At 33.4% G+C, this 15,467-nt stretch overlaps 1 protein-coding gene across 1 annotated transcript in view; it reads left to right on the top strand.

The window, feature by feature from the left end:
* Positions 1–15,467, top strand: part of LOC148614705 (uncharacterized) — a 128,834-nt gene that overhangs the window by 44,646 nt on the left and 68,721 nt on the right. Inside the window, exons 30-45 of the mRNA XM_088588972.1 lie at positions 680–940; positions 1,377–1,541; positions 1,889–2,095; positions 3,301–3,471; positions 4,474–4,716; positions 5,198–5,371; positions 5,686–5,889; positions 7,050–7,211; positions 7,678–7,965; positions 8,843–9,007; positions 9,959–10,162; positions 10,489–10,653; positions 11,444–11,719; positions 12,529–12,693; positions 13,774–13,974; positions 14,573–14,737. Coding sequence (XP_088445098.1) covers positions 680–940; positions 1,377–1,541; positions 1,889–2,095; positions 3,301–3,471; positions 4,474–4,716; positions 5,198–5,371; positions 5,686–5,889; positions 7,050–7,211; positions 7,678–7,965; positions 8,843–9,007; positions 9,959–10,162; positions 10,489–10,653; positions 11,444–11,719; positions 12,529–12,693; positions 13,774–13,974; positions 14,573–14,737 — 3,216 coding nt within the window. The remainder of the gene's footprint in view (positions 1–679; positions 941–1,376; positions 1,542–1,888; positions 2,096–3,300; positions 3,472–4,473; positions 4,717–5,197; positions 5,372–5,685; positions 5,890–7,049; positions 7,212–7,677; positions 7,966–8,842; positions 9,008–9,958; positions 10,163–10,488; positions 10,654–11,443; positions 11,720–12,528; positions 12,694–13,773; positions 13,975–14,572; positions 14,738–15,467) is intronic.

The raw sequence follows: 15,467 nt of genomic DNA, 5'->3' as shown, positions 1-15,467 counted from the left end.
CTAGCGAAATGAATGTAGTCATTGAAATACACTTATTATCAACTGTTTGATGTTTAATTAAATGTTCAGATACCATTACAATTCATCTGTAATCTTCTTTTTATTTTTACCAAAATCTCCAATATCACCGATAGTGTGAATTTTGATATGTGATTAATAAAATTGGTTTCTTTTCACTACACACGCTATTTTTGATTAATTAAATACACAAATCAAAGAGTGTCAACAAATAATTTCAAAAGCCACGCTAATCATTGTAGAAAGATACTTCAATCATGGTTTTTAATAAAGCAATCAGTTTGCTGACTAATTATTTGTCTTATTTGTCAAGAGGTCAGGATTAATTAACCTCAAAGTCCTATCAAGGATACTGATTAAAAACCTGGAGTTTTCCAAGAGTTTGAGTCATCCAAGGTAAAATTGTATTAAAGAAAGAGGAGTTTTGCTGGACTTTGAAACTAGTTCGAGTTATCTGAGATTTTGACTCTTCCGAGTGCCACATAGAGGTTCAACTGTATAGGTTATTATTACCATTATTAATATTACTCAATTCATATACTTAACAAAATAGGGCACAATGTCTGATGACTGAATTAAAATTTTGTTTCTGGCTATTGGTCAGATGACGACAGCACCCCAAATTTTTTTTAAAGAGACAGTTTTGGTTTTATTATTACAGAGGCTTTGAATACAACTTGGGAAAGATCCTGGACCACACCATGTTGGTCATACTCCACTTTAAATAGTAACATCAACCGATTGGTCAATAATAGGTTACAGCAAGGGGATAATGGCAAATGTGATGGTTACTATAATTACAATGGTTACATGGTTGAAATTGACATGACACAATGGTACAGATTTGGCAGCCATGAAAATCTCCTGACCTCAACCCCAGATCAAGGACAGTGTGGGTCATGGTATCCTATATGGGCTCAAGGTAAGATTTGACGTTTTGTTCTTTTGAATAATTTTTGAATTGCATCAAATAATCTTTGAAAAATCTTGCATTACAGGTAATATTTTTCTTAAATATATGTAAGTAACACGAACATCATGGAACGCTAAAGAGTTGGGCATAATTTTGTTTGGGGTTTATTTTGTTTCTCTGTAGGTACCTATCCCTCTAAGTATGGAGAGACAGCTTTGATGAAAGCCTATAATGTTGGGAATGATTCTAACTTTATTTTGTGTCTCTGTATGACCTATCACATTGAGTATGGAGAGACAGCTGTAATGAAAGCCAGTAAGGTGGGAAATGATTCTAACTTTATTTTGTGTCTCTGTAGGAACCTACCCCACTGAGTATGGAGAGACAATTGTGATGAAAACCTGAAGGGGGGGAATGATTCTAACTTTATTTTGTTTCTCTTTAGGTACCTATCCCACTGAGTATGGAGAGACAGCTGTGATGAAAGCCTGTAAGGTGGGGAATGATTCTAACTGTGAACAATCTTGGGATATATATGTAATGAATTGCCATGGATACAATGCTTTTTATTTGAATTCCTACTTCAGTGGATGTGGACGTTATTGCACTGGTAAGTTTCCATGGTAACTACTTTAGAACTTAAGTAACTTTTGGTTTCTATGCTTTATTAAATGACTTTTATGTAAAAAGCTTACTTTTCAACTTTTCTATTTTCATTTAAAAATGCATTATATAATATTTCTGCAGTTCAATACCATCGTAAGAAAGAACTAGTTATGGGCTTTGTGTTAAACTAAGGGTACTAAAAATAACCTATATTTAACATTCCTTAGTTTGCTTTTGTTTTTGTAATGCAAATAGTTAAATTATACTGGTATTATATCAATACAAAGTAATGGCTTAATCATATAGCATCTGGCAACTCTTCTAACTGCAAAGGGTCTTATTAAATTTTAGAGCCACAGGCAGACCCATGTAATAACTACACTTCAATAGAGTACGACAAATCTCGTCATTCAGATTACGCTCATACTATAACATCACACCACTGTGAATCTACCAATTTTAGTCCTGGATGGTATAAATTTGAAGGAAACTACAGTCTGGCTACTTCTCCTACTGGTACAGGAACATGTGGGTCATACAGTACTGTCTGGATTAATGGTAAGATATGGATACTATTTTGTATTTATATCCTCACCAAGGAGGTTGTTATAACTCTTCTTTACAACCTTGATGTTAAACCTGGAGTAAACAGTCAGCAATGGAGTTTTTTATAAGTGTATACATACTCATGTCTCATTATGCCTTTTGATGTGACTGAGTCATATTTTAAACAACAGACTGATACCATGCTTTGTATTACCCACCTATGTATTCTCATACCCCCATTCAGTATGCAGGTGCTATATTGGAATTACCTTGTCTGTTCTTCAAAATTTTGTTGTAATGATCTTAGCTCCCAATGGATGGATCAATTTCAAATTAGGTGTTTGGCTTTAAAATTTGTAGAAGGGCATATGTTGTTAACTTTTTGGCATGTTTTCTGATATCAACTTCCTGTACAGTTGGGGGTATGCCAAGGAAGACAATGCTTGTAACTTCACTCACTGAAGCCAAGCCATATTAAACCCAATAATTTTGTTCTTAAGTAGCAGTCTTTGTAAGAATCATGCGAATTCTGTAATATGTGATTCATCTAAAAAGTTTTACATTTTTATTTTTGATATTAAGTTGTTTTGTGGATCTATATGATGAAATGTATTATCATACATTCCAATCTGTCTGCTCTTCAGAGATAATCCACATTGAAAATCCAATAGTTTCTCTTGTATTTTAGCGTCATTTACAGAGTTATCTCCTTTAATTTTGAATTCTTCAGTATGTTCTCTATAATTTTTATCTCCCAAGAGCATGGAGTATATGAAAAGCCACATATTAATTTCTGTTAACTATAAAATTCAAAACAAAATATCAAAAATAAAAATATGTAGGCTTTCTAACCATGAATCACATTTTGCATGATTCTTAGATGGATTGCTACTTAACTACAAGTGTAGGTGTCAAGATTTATGTTAGATAACACTGCATCAAAGTTTAAAGTAACATTGTATTGCTGATGGCAGATGTTTGGCACATTATTGGTACCAACGAGTGTTTCACAAAGTTGGTACAAAAAAATGTTAATAAATTGACTTTCATTCATATAGTACAATTGTCTTATTGAAAGACATTATAATTGTAAATTGACAGAATATGAAACACTTATTTCCCTGTTGAAGTATTAAAAGCCTGTGAATTAGACTCTTATGTATTGTAATATTTATTGATTCTCTACCTGGCCATAATTGTTCCTCTTTTTATTCCAGACACCCTCCCCTCAGTAGATGGAGAACTAAAGTATGTAAAGGCCTGTGAATCTAGTGACATGTATTCTTATACACATTGTTACTATACCTGGGATATACCAACAATGAAATGTGGAGACTACAGCATTTATTATCTACAATCATCAGGCAACTGTGGGCGATACTGTCTAGGTAAATACCTTTTCGGAAGTGAGAATCAATCATTTACCTTAACTGCAGATTCAACTAATATGTTATATTTATTTCATTGTTTTAGTAAAATTATATTTGATATGAATCATCGAAGTGTTAATAATGAATTTATAGGTTTCATATCAAGTACCAGTAAAAGTTGAATATCCTAAATTATCAACGCAAGTTATTCAATTTCAACATCCTCACAACAAACCTTTGCAGGTACAAAGTACAAAGATACAAAATTAAAAGAGCAACTTGGACTCCACTAAAAACTGGGAGCATGGACCAGATGCACTGGTAGGGAAAGCATTCTCTGCTTTTCTATAAACACCCGCCGAGTTGCTCATAACAAGTCAAGTCTGGGGTAGACAAAATAGGAAAGGAAAACTATGACATGTTAAACAAATCAGTTCTCATGGTGCAGATGGATACACGGTAACGATTCACGAGTTCATGACAACCATAAACTTTCTGTAGTGATAACTTAAGTCTAAGATTCTATTGGAATAATTGGGCATCTGTCATGGCAGGAGTCCTATCGATCGTCTATCATGGCGGGAGTCCTATTGGTCATCTGTCATAGCAGGAGTCCTAATGATTGTCTGTCATGGCAGGAGTCTTATTGATCATCTGTCATGGCAGGAGTCCTATCAATCGTCTGTCTATGACACTCCAATCGTTCCTGGAGAACAACATTGCATTTGATCAATCAGATTTTATAGGCAATGCCACACAATCACACAACAACCAATCACAATGGCCAATTTTTTTTATATTACTTCTTTATATCACATTATCACATGATGTGATATAAAAAATTTCTAGTCGCCCAAGAAGTCGATAAAATAACCAAATCATAGAGGATCTGAAGTTGACCACTGAGCCAAAATCCATTCAATTAATTTAAGGATTTAACTTTTCATGTCAATAATAAGCAGTTTGAGCATTAACTACAACAGACAAAATGGTGATGTAGTTTTATTTTCTGTATTACAGAGCCTGGTGATATTCCATGGGATGTACCTTGTCACAATCACCAAGTAGTATCGAGCCAGTTTGAGAGGAGTGTTAACTATACCAGACAGGATGGAGACAGACAATACTGTGATAATCAGAACCATATAGATAATCATGACATTTACTATGAATATTGGTACAGATTTAATGGCGGAGAAGATATTCCCACACGTCCGGTAAAATCTGGACAATGTGGAACAACATCACCAATATGGCTTGATGGTAAGGAAAAAAGAACATTATCATTTTAGACTGATATAAACAATTTTTATTTATTGACTGCGGGTTAGAAAAGTAGGACCCAGCTAACTTGTATAGTATACACGGTCAAATTTTAGTATAAGCCACAAGCAGATGGGGGAATTATCAGGAATTCATCACAAACAGTTGATATTTTAACAGAAGCTTTAGTTAGGTATGCCATAAGTGGTATTCGACTTCCAGTTTGATAATTTTGTTTATATTTTGACAATATAGACAATAAAATTTGAGAGCAGAGGTTTTCTTTTAGGGAACTGTGCTCACAGTCTTTTCAGTTCTAGAAAGTCATCATTAATCCTTGGAATAAAAGGTCTCAAGAAAGACAAATGTAATGTCATGATATGACTTATCTTTTAAAAGAATGTCATTGCTAAAATGACGTTTGAAGTATTTTTTCAATAATGAGCTTTATTTTCAACAAAAACTACATTAATTTTTTCAGATGGTATTTATCCTACCCAGTATGGAGAGTTATCTAACTTGACAGCCTGTATGGTGGTCAATGATTCTGACTGTTATCACAGCTGGAATGTTTCAGTTATGAATTGTGGAGATTTTAATGTGGCTCATTTAAAACCAGTACCACGAGAATATGATTGCGGCAGATATTGTATAGGTATGAATTCTGTAAATGCCAAGAAATAATTAATTTCCTTTATAGGTCATTATTACCTTTAATAAGCTAGAACACTCCCGTAATAACTGTCAGTCCTTCATACCGCTGACTTAGGTTTGCAGTTTTAAAAGCTTTGCGTATGAGGATGAAACATAAATTAATGGACACATATATCATTATAAAAATTCTTTACAAACGATTGAAAGTTCAATGACATTTTTTCTGCAGTTACATTTTTAGTGTTTTACTCCTTTCTCTGTACATTACAGAGAAAAAAAATACTACTAATGCTACTGTTTTTTTTTTTTTTTTAGAACAAGACATAGATCCTTGTTCTAACTTCACCATTATTGACTATGATGAGAGTCGACATGCTGATAATGTGACAGACTACATGTACATGTACAGCTGTGATTGGTTAAATGATGGATGGTATAAGTTTGAAGGAGATTATAAACCACAAAACAAACCACTGGGTCCAAACCATTGTGGCTACTACAATCCTATCTGGATGAAAGGTATGTAACCACATGACGGATAGAAGATATCAGTACAAAAATTTCGATAAATTTCCTGTTGCAATTGGTTTCAAGGATCAGAATCTTTCTGAAAATATTGCAATCAATACATTAGTCTTGTCAGTCAGATTTTTGCTCTTTAGGTGGGTTTATAAATAATCTCAGGAACATAGTATATGTGTATAAGGAGCATCTACTACAATATAGAAATATAAATTGATAGAAGTGTATTAAAAATAAAAAGATAAAACAACCTATATTACTCTAGGTAAGGTTTTCAGATACACACTGCAACAATCCACGAGGTCGTGATAACAACCATAAAACTTCTGTAGTGACAACTTTAATCTTGTAGCAACATAAACATGTTCTGGCAGCCTAAATGTAACAAGTCTAGCATGGTACAAAAAGTATGAGTAGTTAAGGCAAGCCTTTGTATAACGTATGAGTTGTGATACAAAAACTCAATAGGCAGTTGCTGAAGTGATGTTGCCACTGATGAAAGGGAAGTTGACAATATGGAATTTAAAGTCATCACATTTGTCATGTAATTTGGCCAATAGTTTTCCTTTACCATGGATCTCTAAGTGTAGGTCAAGATATGAGACTGAATTCACAGTGTCTGTAGTATCCTTTATCTCAAGTTTTTTGGGTAGATGGGATGTATAAAATCCCCAAAGCTAGGATTGTTTAACAAAAATATGTCATCTTTAAATAGAGGAAACTGGGATTAAAGGATCTAGCTAAATGATGTTGTTTTTGGATAAGATCTGCTATTATGTCAGCCTCATAAGAGTGAAGGAATAGGTCTTGATATTTCAAATCAAACTATGTCTTGACTGGAGATGGTAAAATTAAGGTTTTCAGCATGCAAGCCTTAAAGAGCATGTTGAAAACTAAATTTTATCATCAAAGAGAATTAAAGAAATGATATATGTCAAGATTTTTGCTGAAGAAGCTTTCTCTAATGGAATTTGTAGAAAACTCAGCTGTGAAATTTGGGAAAATACCTCACAAAGTAAGAACTCCTCTATTATTTTAGTATATAGTTGCATGCATATTTAATTACATTGGAAAAGATAATTTTTCATTTGTTTTTAACTGTAAATGAATTAATTGTAGATAACAAATTCAGAACTTGTTCAAACCTTTGTTTGCAGGAAACTTCCCAACCAAGGAGAATACAATAGACTATATGTTTGCCTGTGAAGTATCCGGTTCAAATCCTTGTCAGTATAACTGGAGTGTTCCTGTAATGAAGTGTGGAGGTTTTGACATCTTCTACTTGAAACAAAGAGGAATGTGTGGTAGATATTGTCTTGGTACGTACTGTTGTAATCAGATGATAATATTCAGGCGCTTTAAATATTTTGTTTTAATCAGGGCACAGCATTTTTTTAAAGAGAATACAAAGTTTTTAATAGTAACTATTTTTATATTGACATGTTATATAGAAATACCATGTTATACTGCATACTAATTTGGACGTAGATATGCAAAGATGAAGCAAAGGAGAACTGATATATAATATATAACAAATATATAATGCTACAGTAAACTGCCATGCTTAAATCAGAGTTTTTGGGAGGAAGGCATTAGGTACAAGGAATTTCAATGTAAAGAAAACCTAAAATGTGGACTGGTGGTAATTAAGGGGGTTAGCAGTTTTAAAATGGGTGATTAAATGAAAAGGCACTGCTGTAGTTGATTTCTCATCAAATGTTTGTTGTGGAATAAGACAAGGGGTGCTAAAAGGGTTTTCTGATAATTTTTCTATTACATTCTCAGAACCCAAGGAACCAGTTTGGACCCAGACTTGGGACGCTCCATGCTATGATTATAGATACAGTGATTACATGTATAGCGACTATAGAAAAATACCCAGTAGTTTTGAGAGATCTTCTAAGTACACACGTCAGTATGATGATTGGTTCTACTGTGATGGTAACCATGACTACTATAATTCTGACACTGTTTCTAGACAAGGATGGTATAGATTCAGTAATGGTGAAAATTTTCTGACAGAGTCAGTTGAACCAGGAGATTGTGGATCATGGTATCCAATCTGGTTCAATGGTGAGTAAACATGTCATGGGTTGATATATATTTATATGTCTGTTTTTTTACAACCACAAGTTAAAAATGCAGTTATATAATGTTATCAAGTTGTGGGCCGTAGACATTTTGTTTCTGGACAATAACTTGAGTGTAGGTGTATAGATCAAGATGGTATATATCACAAAAAGAAAGGCAGGAATTGATTTTCAAGGGTTTGACTTGAAAGGTTTAGGAATTAGGGGCCAGAAACAAGCATTTTCATGATGTCCAGATTATTACTTGACTACAAATAAATGTATCTCTGAAATTTTCCACAAAGTGCCATACCCCCAAAGGAAGACTAAGATTGATCTTGTGGCTTGTGACTAGGTCCATTTATAAAAATGGAGTCCAAAAAGGGACCACTTGTGGTCTTGTTACACTCTCTAAATATTTAATTGCAATCAAATTCAGAGCTGTATCAAGCATGAATAATGTGTTCATACTTGCCTCGACTATTCAGGGTTCAACCTCTATAGTTGTATCAAGCTGCACATTGCAAAACATGTTATAAGTTTTTGTATCAGAAGTACATGATGTGTTCAATGGTAATTGTAGGATCTACTTGTGAAGGTGCTATAACAAATGGTGCTAAAACAAACTGTCTTAAATTCATATACAATGAACAGCTTTACTGTTGTAATTAATTTGATTTTAGAACATTTTATCTGATTCACACAACTACCCATATTCACTCTGTGTCAAGCTTAAGGTAGAACATTGCTATTACACAGTTCATCTTGCAAATAAATTTTACAGTATGTACATCTGAAAGAAAAATAAATTAGAAAATATTTGTACAAGTAATGATTTATTTTAAAGCAATTAAACTTTGAATATATTTTACTGTTTTAAGGTACCTACCCAAGTTTATATGGAGAAATGAATGTGATGCAGGCATGTATGAACACTAATACATCTGAATGTGAACACAGCTGGGATGTCTACGTTATGAAATGTAATGACACTAACGTGGCATACCTCACTCCTGATATCAACGAGTGTGGACGTTATTGTATGGGTAAGGTTTTTGTTCAGTTGTATTGACTAGATAGATATAAACTGTCTATATTTGTATTTTGCAAAATTAAGAACTTATTACAGGACATTCATAACAAAATTATGACTTTCTTTCATGATGGTTGGTTATCTTGTATTTGTATTTTAGATTTTGTCTTTGTTTTTTTTTTTTATCTCACATGGATGTTCAGTCAACTTTTGATGTATGTCATTGTGTACGTTTTTAGAAAAAATCTGAATGAGCAGATCAAATACAAATTTTGCAAATAACATCAGTGATATATATTTTTCAAAACTTGTGTTGGTTGCCATAAGTTGATTAAATATCAAACATGACTGCCATTTCTATGTGAACACTGTAACCGACATTCTTCATTCAATTTTGACAAAATTTGGCACATACTGTCAAGCCTGTCTATACAACTGCCTGTTTTCAGTAATTATTAGGAAAAAGTGTTTGAGGCTTTGCCTGTGAAGGGTGGAACTAATTGTACTTGGATAATTACTTGTTGGTGATTCACTGCTATAATTGTTGTTATGGGTAATGTCTTGACCAATAGGAATTATGCAAGACTTTCAAAAAACAATCACTCTACACCTGCATTGAAAGTTCCATCAGTCATCCAACAGAATGATTTTTGCCCATTCGTGTTTCAATCTGTCTACATATATAGGATGCCACTGATGCTCTGTCCATATTATTTTGGTATTCCTGTTATGAACATACCATGTTAAATTAACTGTTGATGAAGATCACCTGTTTTAGTTGAATGGAAGGATGTGAACTTTTTCCATCATGGTAAAGAAATGCAGCTCATCATTTTGCTCTTCTTTTGAAATGATCTTGAGTTGACCTAAAATGTTGTATTAGAGTTAACATTTTACAATGTCATGAGGTTACTATTATCACAATTTTAAACTTTAACAACTGCAAATAAACTTGCTATTGTAGAGCTGGCAGTAGACCCGTGTGATAACTATACTGTGATACCATATGACAACTCGACACATGCAGATTATTATGATCCCTATAGCTCAGACAATTGTCATACATATAGACATAAGGGTTGGTATGGCATAGAAGGGGACTATAAACTAGCCACAACTCCTGTAGGTCCAGGACAATGTGGGACATCTGATCCTTTTTGGATGAAAGGTAAGTTATAATGACTACCTAAATGGCTTTGATACTAGCAAATCTTTTTACTTTTCTGGAGTTATTACTTATCAGTTGACATCTAGATTGGGTCAGTAATGCTTCTGATTACTTCCAAGGGTCATGAATTTTGAGTATGATTTTTGAGGGTATATTTGACCATTCTTGTCTGACAACTGCATATTCTAGAGTCCTGTGTGATCCTGAAATTAATGCTTTCATTTTTTTGTAGCCTTTTAATTCCGCCAACCAATCAGACATCATTTTCTGGTTGTAAGAGTTATATAATGTTAACATTAGTTCCATTGTGTTTTATCAATTTACAGGAAGCCTCCCTACAGTTGATAGAGAAATATCATATCTGCGAGCTTGTAGTGCATCAGACTATTCCCCTTGTTCCTGGAGTTATAATGTACCAGTAATGAAATGTGGTGATGCAGAGATTCTGTACATACGCAGTGATAATACCTGTGAGAGGACATACTGCTTAGGTTAGTTAAACTGTCTATGTGAGAATTTCATATCCTAGAGGTTAGACGATCAGGTGTCTGCCCTATGTTTTTATATTGTTTTATTATACAAAAAGATGCTAGATTAATTAGTTTCTACTTCTCAAACAGCGGAATGTCTTTAAAATCTTCTATGATATAAGATTTGTGTTGCTGTAAACATGTTAAATCATGTGTAAATTTTCCAGTTACCAATATTTAGTATTTTCACTGTTGACTGGAAGGGAGAAAAATAGTACCTGCAAAATTGATTTCCAACATTATATATGTAACACTAACCATTATTTTTTAAACTGGAAAAAATAATACCCGCAGATATGTTCACTGTACAGAAACCATGATAATTAGCAACCACAAATATGCGGATTCTGATTGTAAAATTGTATTGAATTGTTATGAAAAATCCCTTGCTGACTTACCCAAAGGTATTATGGTAGAGTCAGAAAGAGGAAAGATAATTAAATGAAGTTGTGCTGAGTAAATAACATAACATGAATGTGGGTTATTGGTTGTGGTAATATTCCATCAGTATTAGTGTTAGTAATTACATATGTTTTTAAATAAACTTTTTGAACAATTAGATATTCCTCTTGCCATTTACTGCATTATCAAACAAATTGGTTTTACCGGTCCAGCTCAGTGTGTCAGACTAGTACAAAGCAGGTCTGTTAGATTGTTCATTCTGAAATGCAGGGAATATCTGTCATAGGATGATAACCTTTAATGTATTGATTTAAGACAGTATTGAAATTTTTATCTTTCTGAATTTTAGAGTCCAGAAACACCACAAATACCACCTCATGGGACTACCCTTGTCACAATCACAATGTTGTACCCAGTAGTTTTGAGAGGACAGTAGATCATATCCTTCAACCAGGAGAGTCTGAATCATGTGACAGTAAATATTGGTACCACTATGGTTACCATGGTTACTCTAATGGGGAGATCAGCAATGATAACTGGTACAGATTTGAGAACTATGAGAATGTCGTGAATCAACCTCCAGAACAGTTGAGTTGTGGATCTCTTTATCCCATCTGGTTTGATGGTAGGTATAAATTTGTTTTTTGTATAAATTAGAAATTTAAAAAAATTTGGAAAGCACTAAGATGGACTGAATTAAGCAAGAGTCATAATTAGGTACCAGTTTAATCTTAGCTGGACATTGATATTAAATAGAACTCTAAGCCATAGTGAGCAGGCCACTCTTTAAAGGTATTGGTCCAGCTCAGGAATAAATATATACACAATCATGGCTACCATGAATATTTCAACTTGATGGTTCAAGAACTGTAAATATACTGTGAGACATGTCTAAACTGATTGGGACAAGAAATGTAAATATACTGTAAGACATGTCTAAACTGATTGGGACAAGAACTGTAAATATACAGTGAGACCTGTCAAAATTGAACTCTTTTCACTCTATAAAATTTGTTTGGTTAAAAAACATCATAACTTTAATGTACATGAAAGGACATCAAAAAAGTGTCTGGTTTAGAAAGGGTTTAACTTTATTTAGGGTTCAGTTTAGACAAGTCTTACTGTATTACCTATATATGTATGGAATATTTTGGTTGTTTATGATACCTCTGAAAATCTACCAGAAAATTTTATGACATTGCCATTTGTATGTACAATTTTTGGAATAAGAGTGGAAAGAAGGCTCTTAAAAGTATAAGCTATAAATAAATTATATGTCGTGAATACAACTTGAAATCTAACTAATGCAGGAAACTTGTATTTGAATTGAATTAATATTTTGTTCCCTTTAGGTACATATCCTACTGATTATGCTGAGATGTCACACATGAGGGTCTGTAAGGTGGAAAATGATTCTTTTTATTTCTCCTTTAGGTACCTATCCCACAGAGTATGCTGAGATGACACATATGAGGGTCTGTAAGATGAGCAATGATTCCGACTGTGAACACAAATGGGACACCTATGTCATGCATTGTGATGGATTTAATGTGGCTCATCTGACACCATACTTCCAAGGCTGTGGCAAATATTGTACAGGTAGGAGTTCTTCAGAATTAATGTACAAAAATGTATGCACGCTTTCAATAAAGACTGGTTCTCATCATCTGGTATCAGTTTATTTGTGCATCACCACATTATGAAGCTGGGACAAAGAGATTGAAAATACCCATCAGTTTCTTGCAGTGTCGACATTTCTAAGTTTAATGTAATCATCTGCATCTCCACTACATGTATTTTGAAAATTATAGTTTTTTTTACTGTAGTTGTGTATCTTAATTCTGTGAAAGTACTATTGTTCATGGGGTACCAATTTTCGTGATTTCATGGGTAGGTCAAACCACGAAATTTGGTTCTTAATGAATTGTAGATTCCCATTGACTATACTGAAACTTGGAAACCACAAATTCAAAATCCATGAACTTATGTTTTTTTTCCTGATCCACGAAAGTTGGTATCCATGAATTAAAGTACTTTCACAGTAATGTGTTGTTAGCCAAGTATTAGGGTATTGATTAGAAATAATTTAGTTGCACTTATTCAATATAGATGATAAGTAATGTTGCTCTTTTGTTTCATCTAATTTCTGTTTTATTTAAGTATTGTTAACAAGAGCTCCAAAGAAAATGAAAAAAGTTTTCTCTTTAAATTATGACAGTATAGGGTATGTAGGTCTTGTCAGGTGACGCCTTGGTTTAATGAGAATGGATCTTAATCTACCATTCATATGCATGGAAAGTTTGTCGTTTACAGGACGTTAAGTTATGTATAAGAATTTTAAAAAATCTTTATGTCAAAAATACAGATCAAAATTACAAATATATGTTTGTACATGATAAAAGTGTTAAGAAAAGAAAATATATAGAAGATATTGCATTGTAATGCAGGGTTTTGAGATATCGGAAGTAAAGAATAAAATGCAGATTGGTCTTCTGATTTGTATAAGTTTTACATTGAAATTTCCGGTAGGAAAATGAAACTAGAACGAGAGTTACAAACCATATAAACACAAAAAAAAGGAATCAATTCAGTCTCATAAAAGAAATCCATGAACATTTTAAATGTTATGTGTAGCTAGTTTTAGGCTTATCGTCTCATTTTTTTTTTTTTTTTTTTCAGAACCACAAGAGGACCCATGTAATAACTACACCATGATAGAGTATGACTCCACAAGACACATGGACTATTATAAGTACTGGGGAGGTTCTAATTGTGATTACTACTCCAAAGGATGGTACAGATTTGATGGAGACTATGAACCAGCAATGAGTCCAGTTGGGTATGGACAGTGTGGGTCTAGTGAACCCATCTGGATGAAAGGTTAGATACATTTGAATATTTATTAAGGCCTACAGGCTAGTGATGAATATGTACTATGATATGATTTCATTAATTTATGAACCGGTAATAAGTTCAGTTAATGAACCAGTAATGTGTTCAGTTATTCATGGCCCAGTAATAAGTTGAGTTATTTATTGACCAGTAGTGAGTTCAGTTATTCATTGCCCAGTAATAAGTTGAGTTATTTATTGACCAGTAGTGAGTTCAGTTATTCATTGCCCAGTAATAATTTCAATTATTAATGGACCAGTAATAAGTTGAGTTGTTTACATGTCAGTAATGATTTCAATTATTTATGGACCAGTAATAAGTTCAGTCATTGGTATTAGATCAATGGGTTCATTTGGTTAAGGTCAATGTGAGTCTGGTTGATTTATCAAGTTAAAAGTTTGAAATGATAATGTAATGTAACAATAAAACATGGAGTCCTATTTTTCTTAATTGACAACTGCATCAAATACTGCTTTTTTAAAGGATAAAATTATGAGGACACTTGTTGTATATGTCTAATTGGTAGTTTAGAGTACTAAATTCTTTCACCATATGGTTAAGTGATATTGTACTTGTGCCATTTTAGGATCATTACCAGTAACTGATGGAGAAATATCATATGTGAAGGCCTGTAAGGGATCAGATTCTGGATCGCCATGTTCCTCCAGCTGGACTGTTCCTGTCAAGAAATGTGGATCTTATAACATCATGTACCTAAATTATAATGGAATGTGTGGCAGATATTGTTTAGGTAAGTAAAGTTAATGTGACTAATCTCACAAGGATCGTGCAGATAGTTTTCTGTATATAAGGGGTGTGGCTTTAACATCATGCATCTATGGGTATCTAAAACTCTAGGGATGTATTGTAGACACTGTACAACTACTAAACTCATTCTTGCAAAATTTTCAACTTATCAACATTGCCAGTTTTGACTACTAACAGCGTTTTGATTGAAAGCATCACCAATATCATGTCTTATTTGTGATATTGGTAAGATTTCTTTCTAAACCTTCAAAACTGGAATTATTCTTTACACAGAATTTTTGACATAATGCTTGATAAAGTTCTTTATCACCTTGGTGTAAGCTGTTGGCTGTCATGGTAACATGAAACACCTTTATGGTCTTGTGGTTGCATGCAGACCTCTTAAGTGAAAGGTTTTAGGTTCAATCCCTTAGTTGAATCCTACTAAAGACTTCAAAATATGTTGTCACTGCTTCTTAACCAAGAATGTGGCATATGGTATTGACAACTGGATAGCTCAGAGTAAGAGTAATGGACCAAGTAGAGTGACATACATACCTGCAAATAAATTTATGGCTCAGTGTGTCAGACACTGCAGGGTGTGTTCATTTGTTAAATGTTCTCATCCTGAATGCATTAAATGTCTGCCGTAATGCGTAAAACCAGAATCAATCAATCAATCTGTAAACTCACTGATTTTCATTTCTGGAATGGCAAATTGTGTTGCAATGAAA

Source organism: Perna viridis, chromosome 6 (assembly GCF_037379345.1).
Source record: "Perna viridis isolate PV_CMFRI_1.1 ecotype Kerala chromosome 6, ASM3737934v1, whole genome shotgun sequence".
Lineage (NCBI taxonomy): Eukaryota > Metazoa > Mollusca > Bivalvia > Mytilida > Mytilidae > Perna > Perna viridis.
Note: the sequence above shows the minus strand (reverse complement) of the source record. Positions and strands in the feature narration are given on the sequence as shown.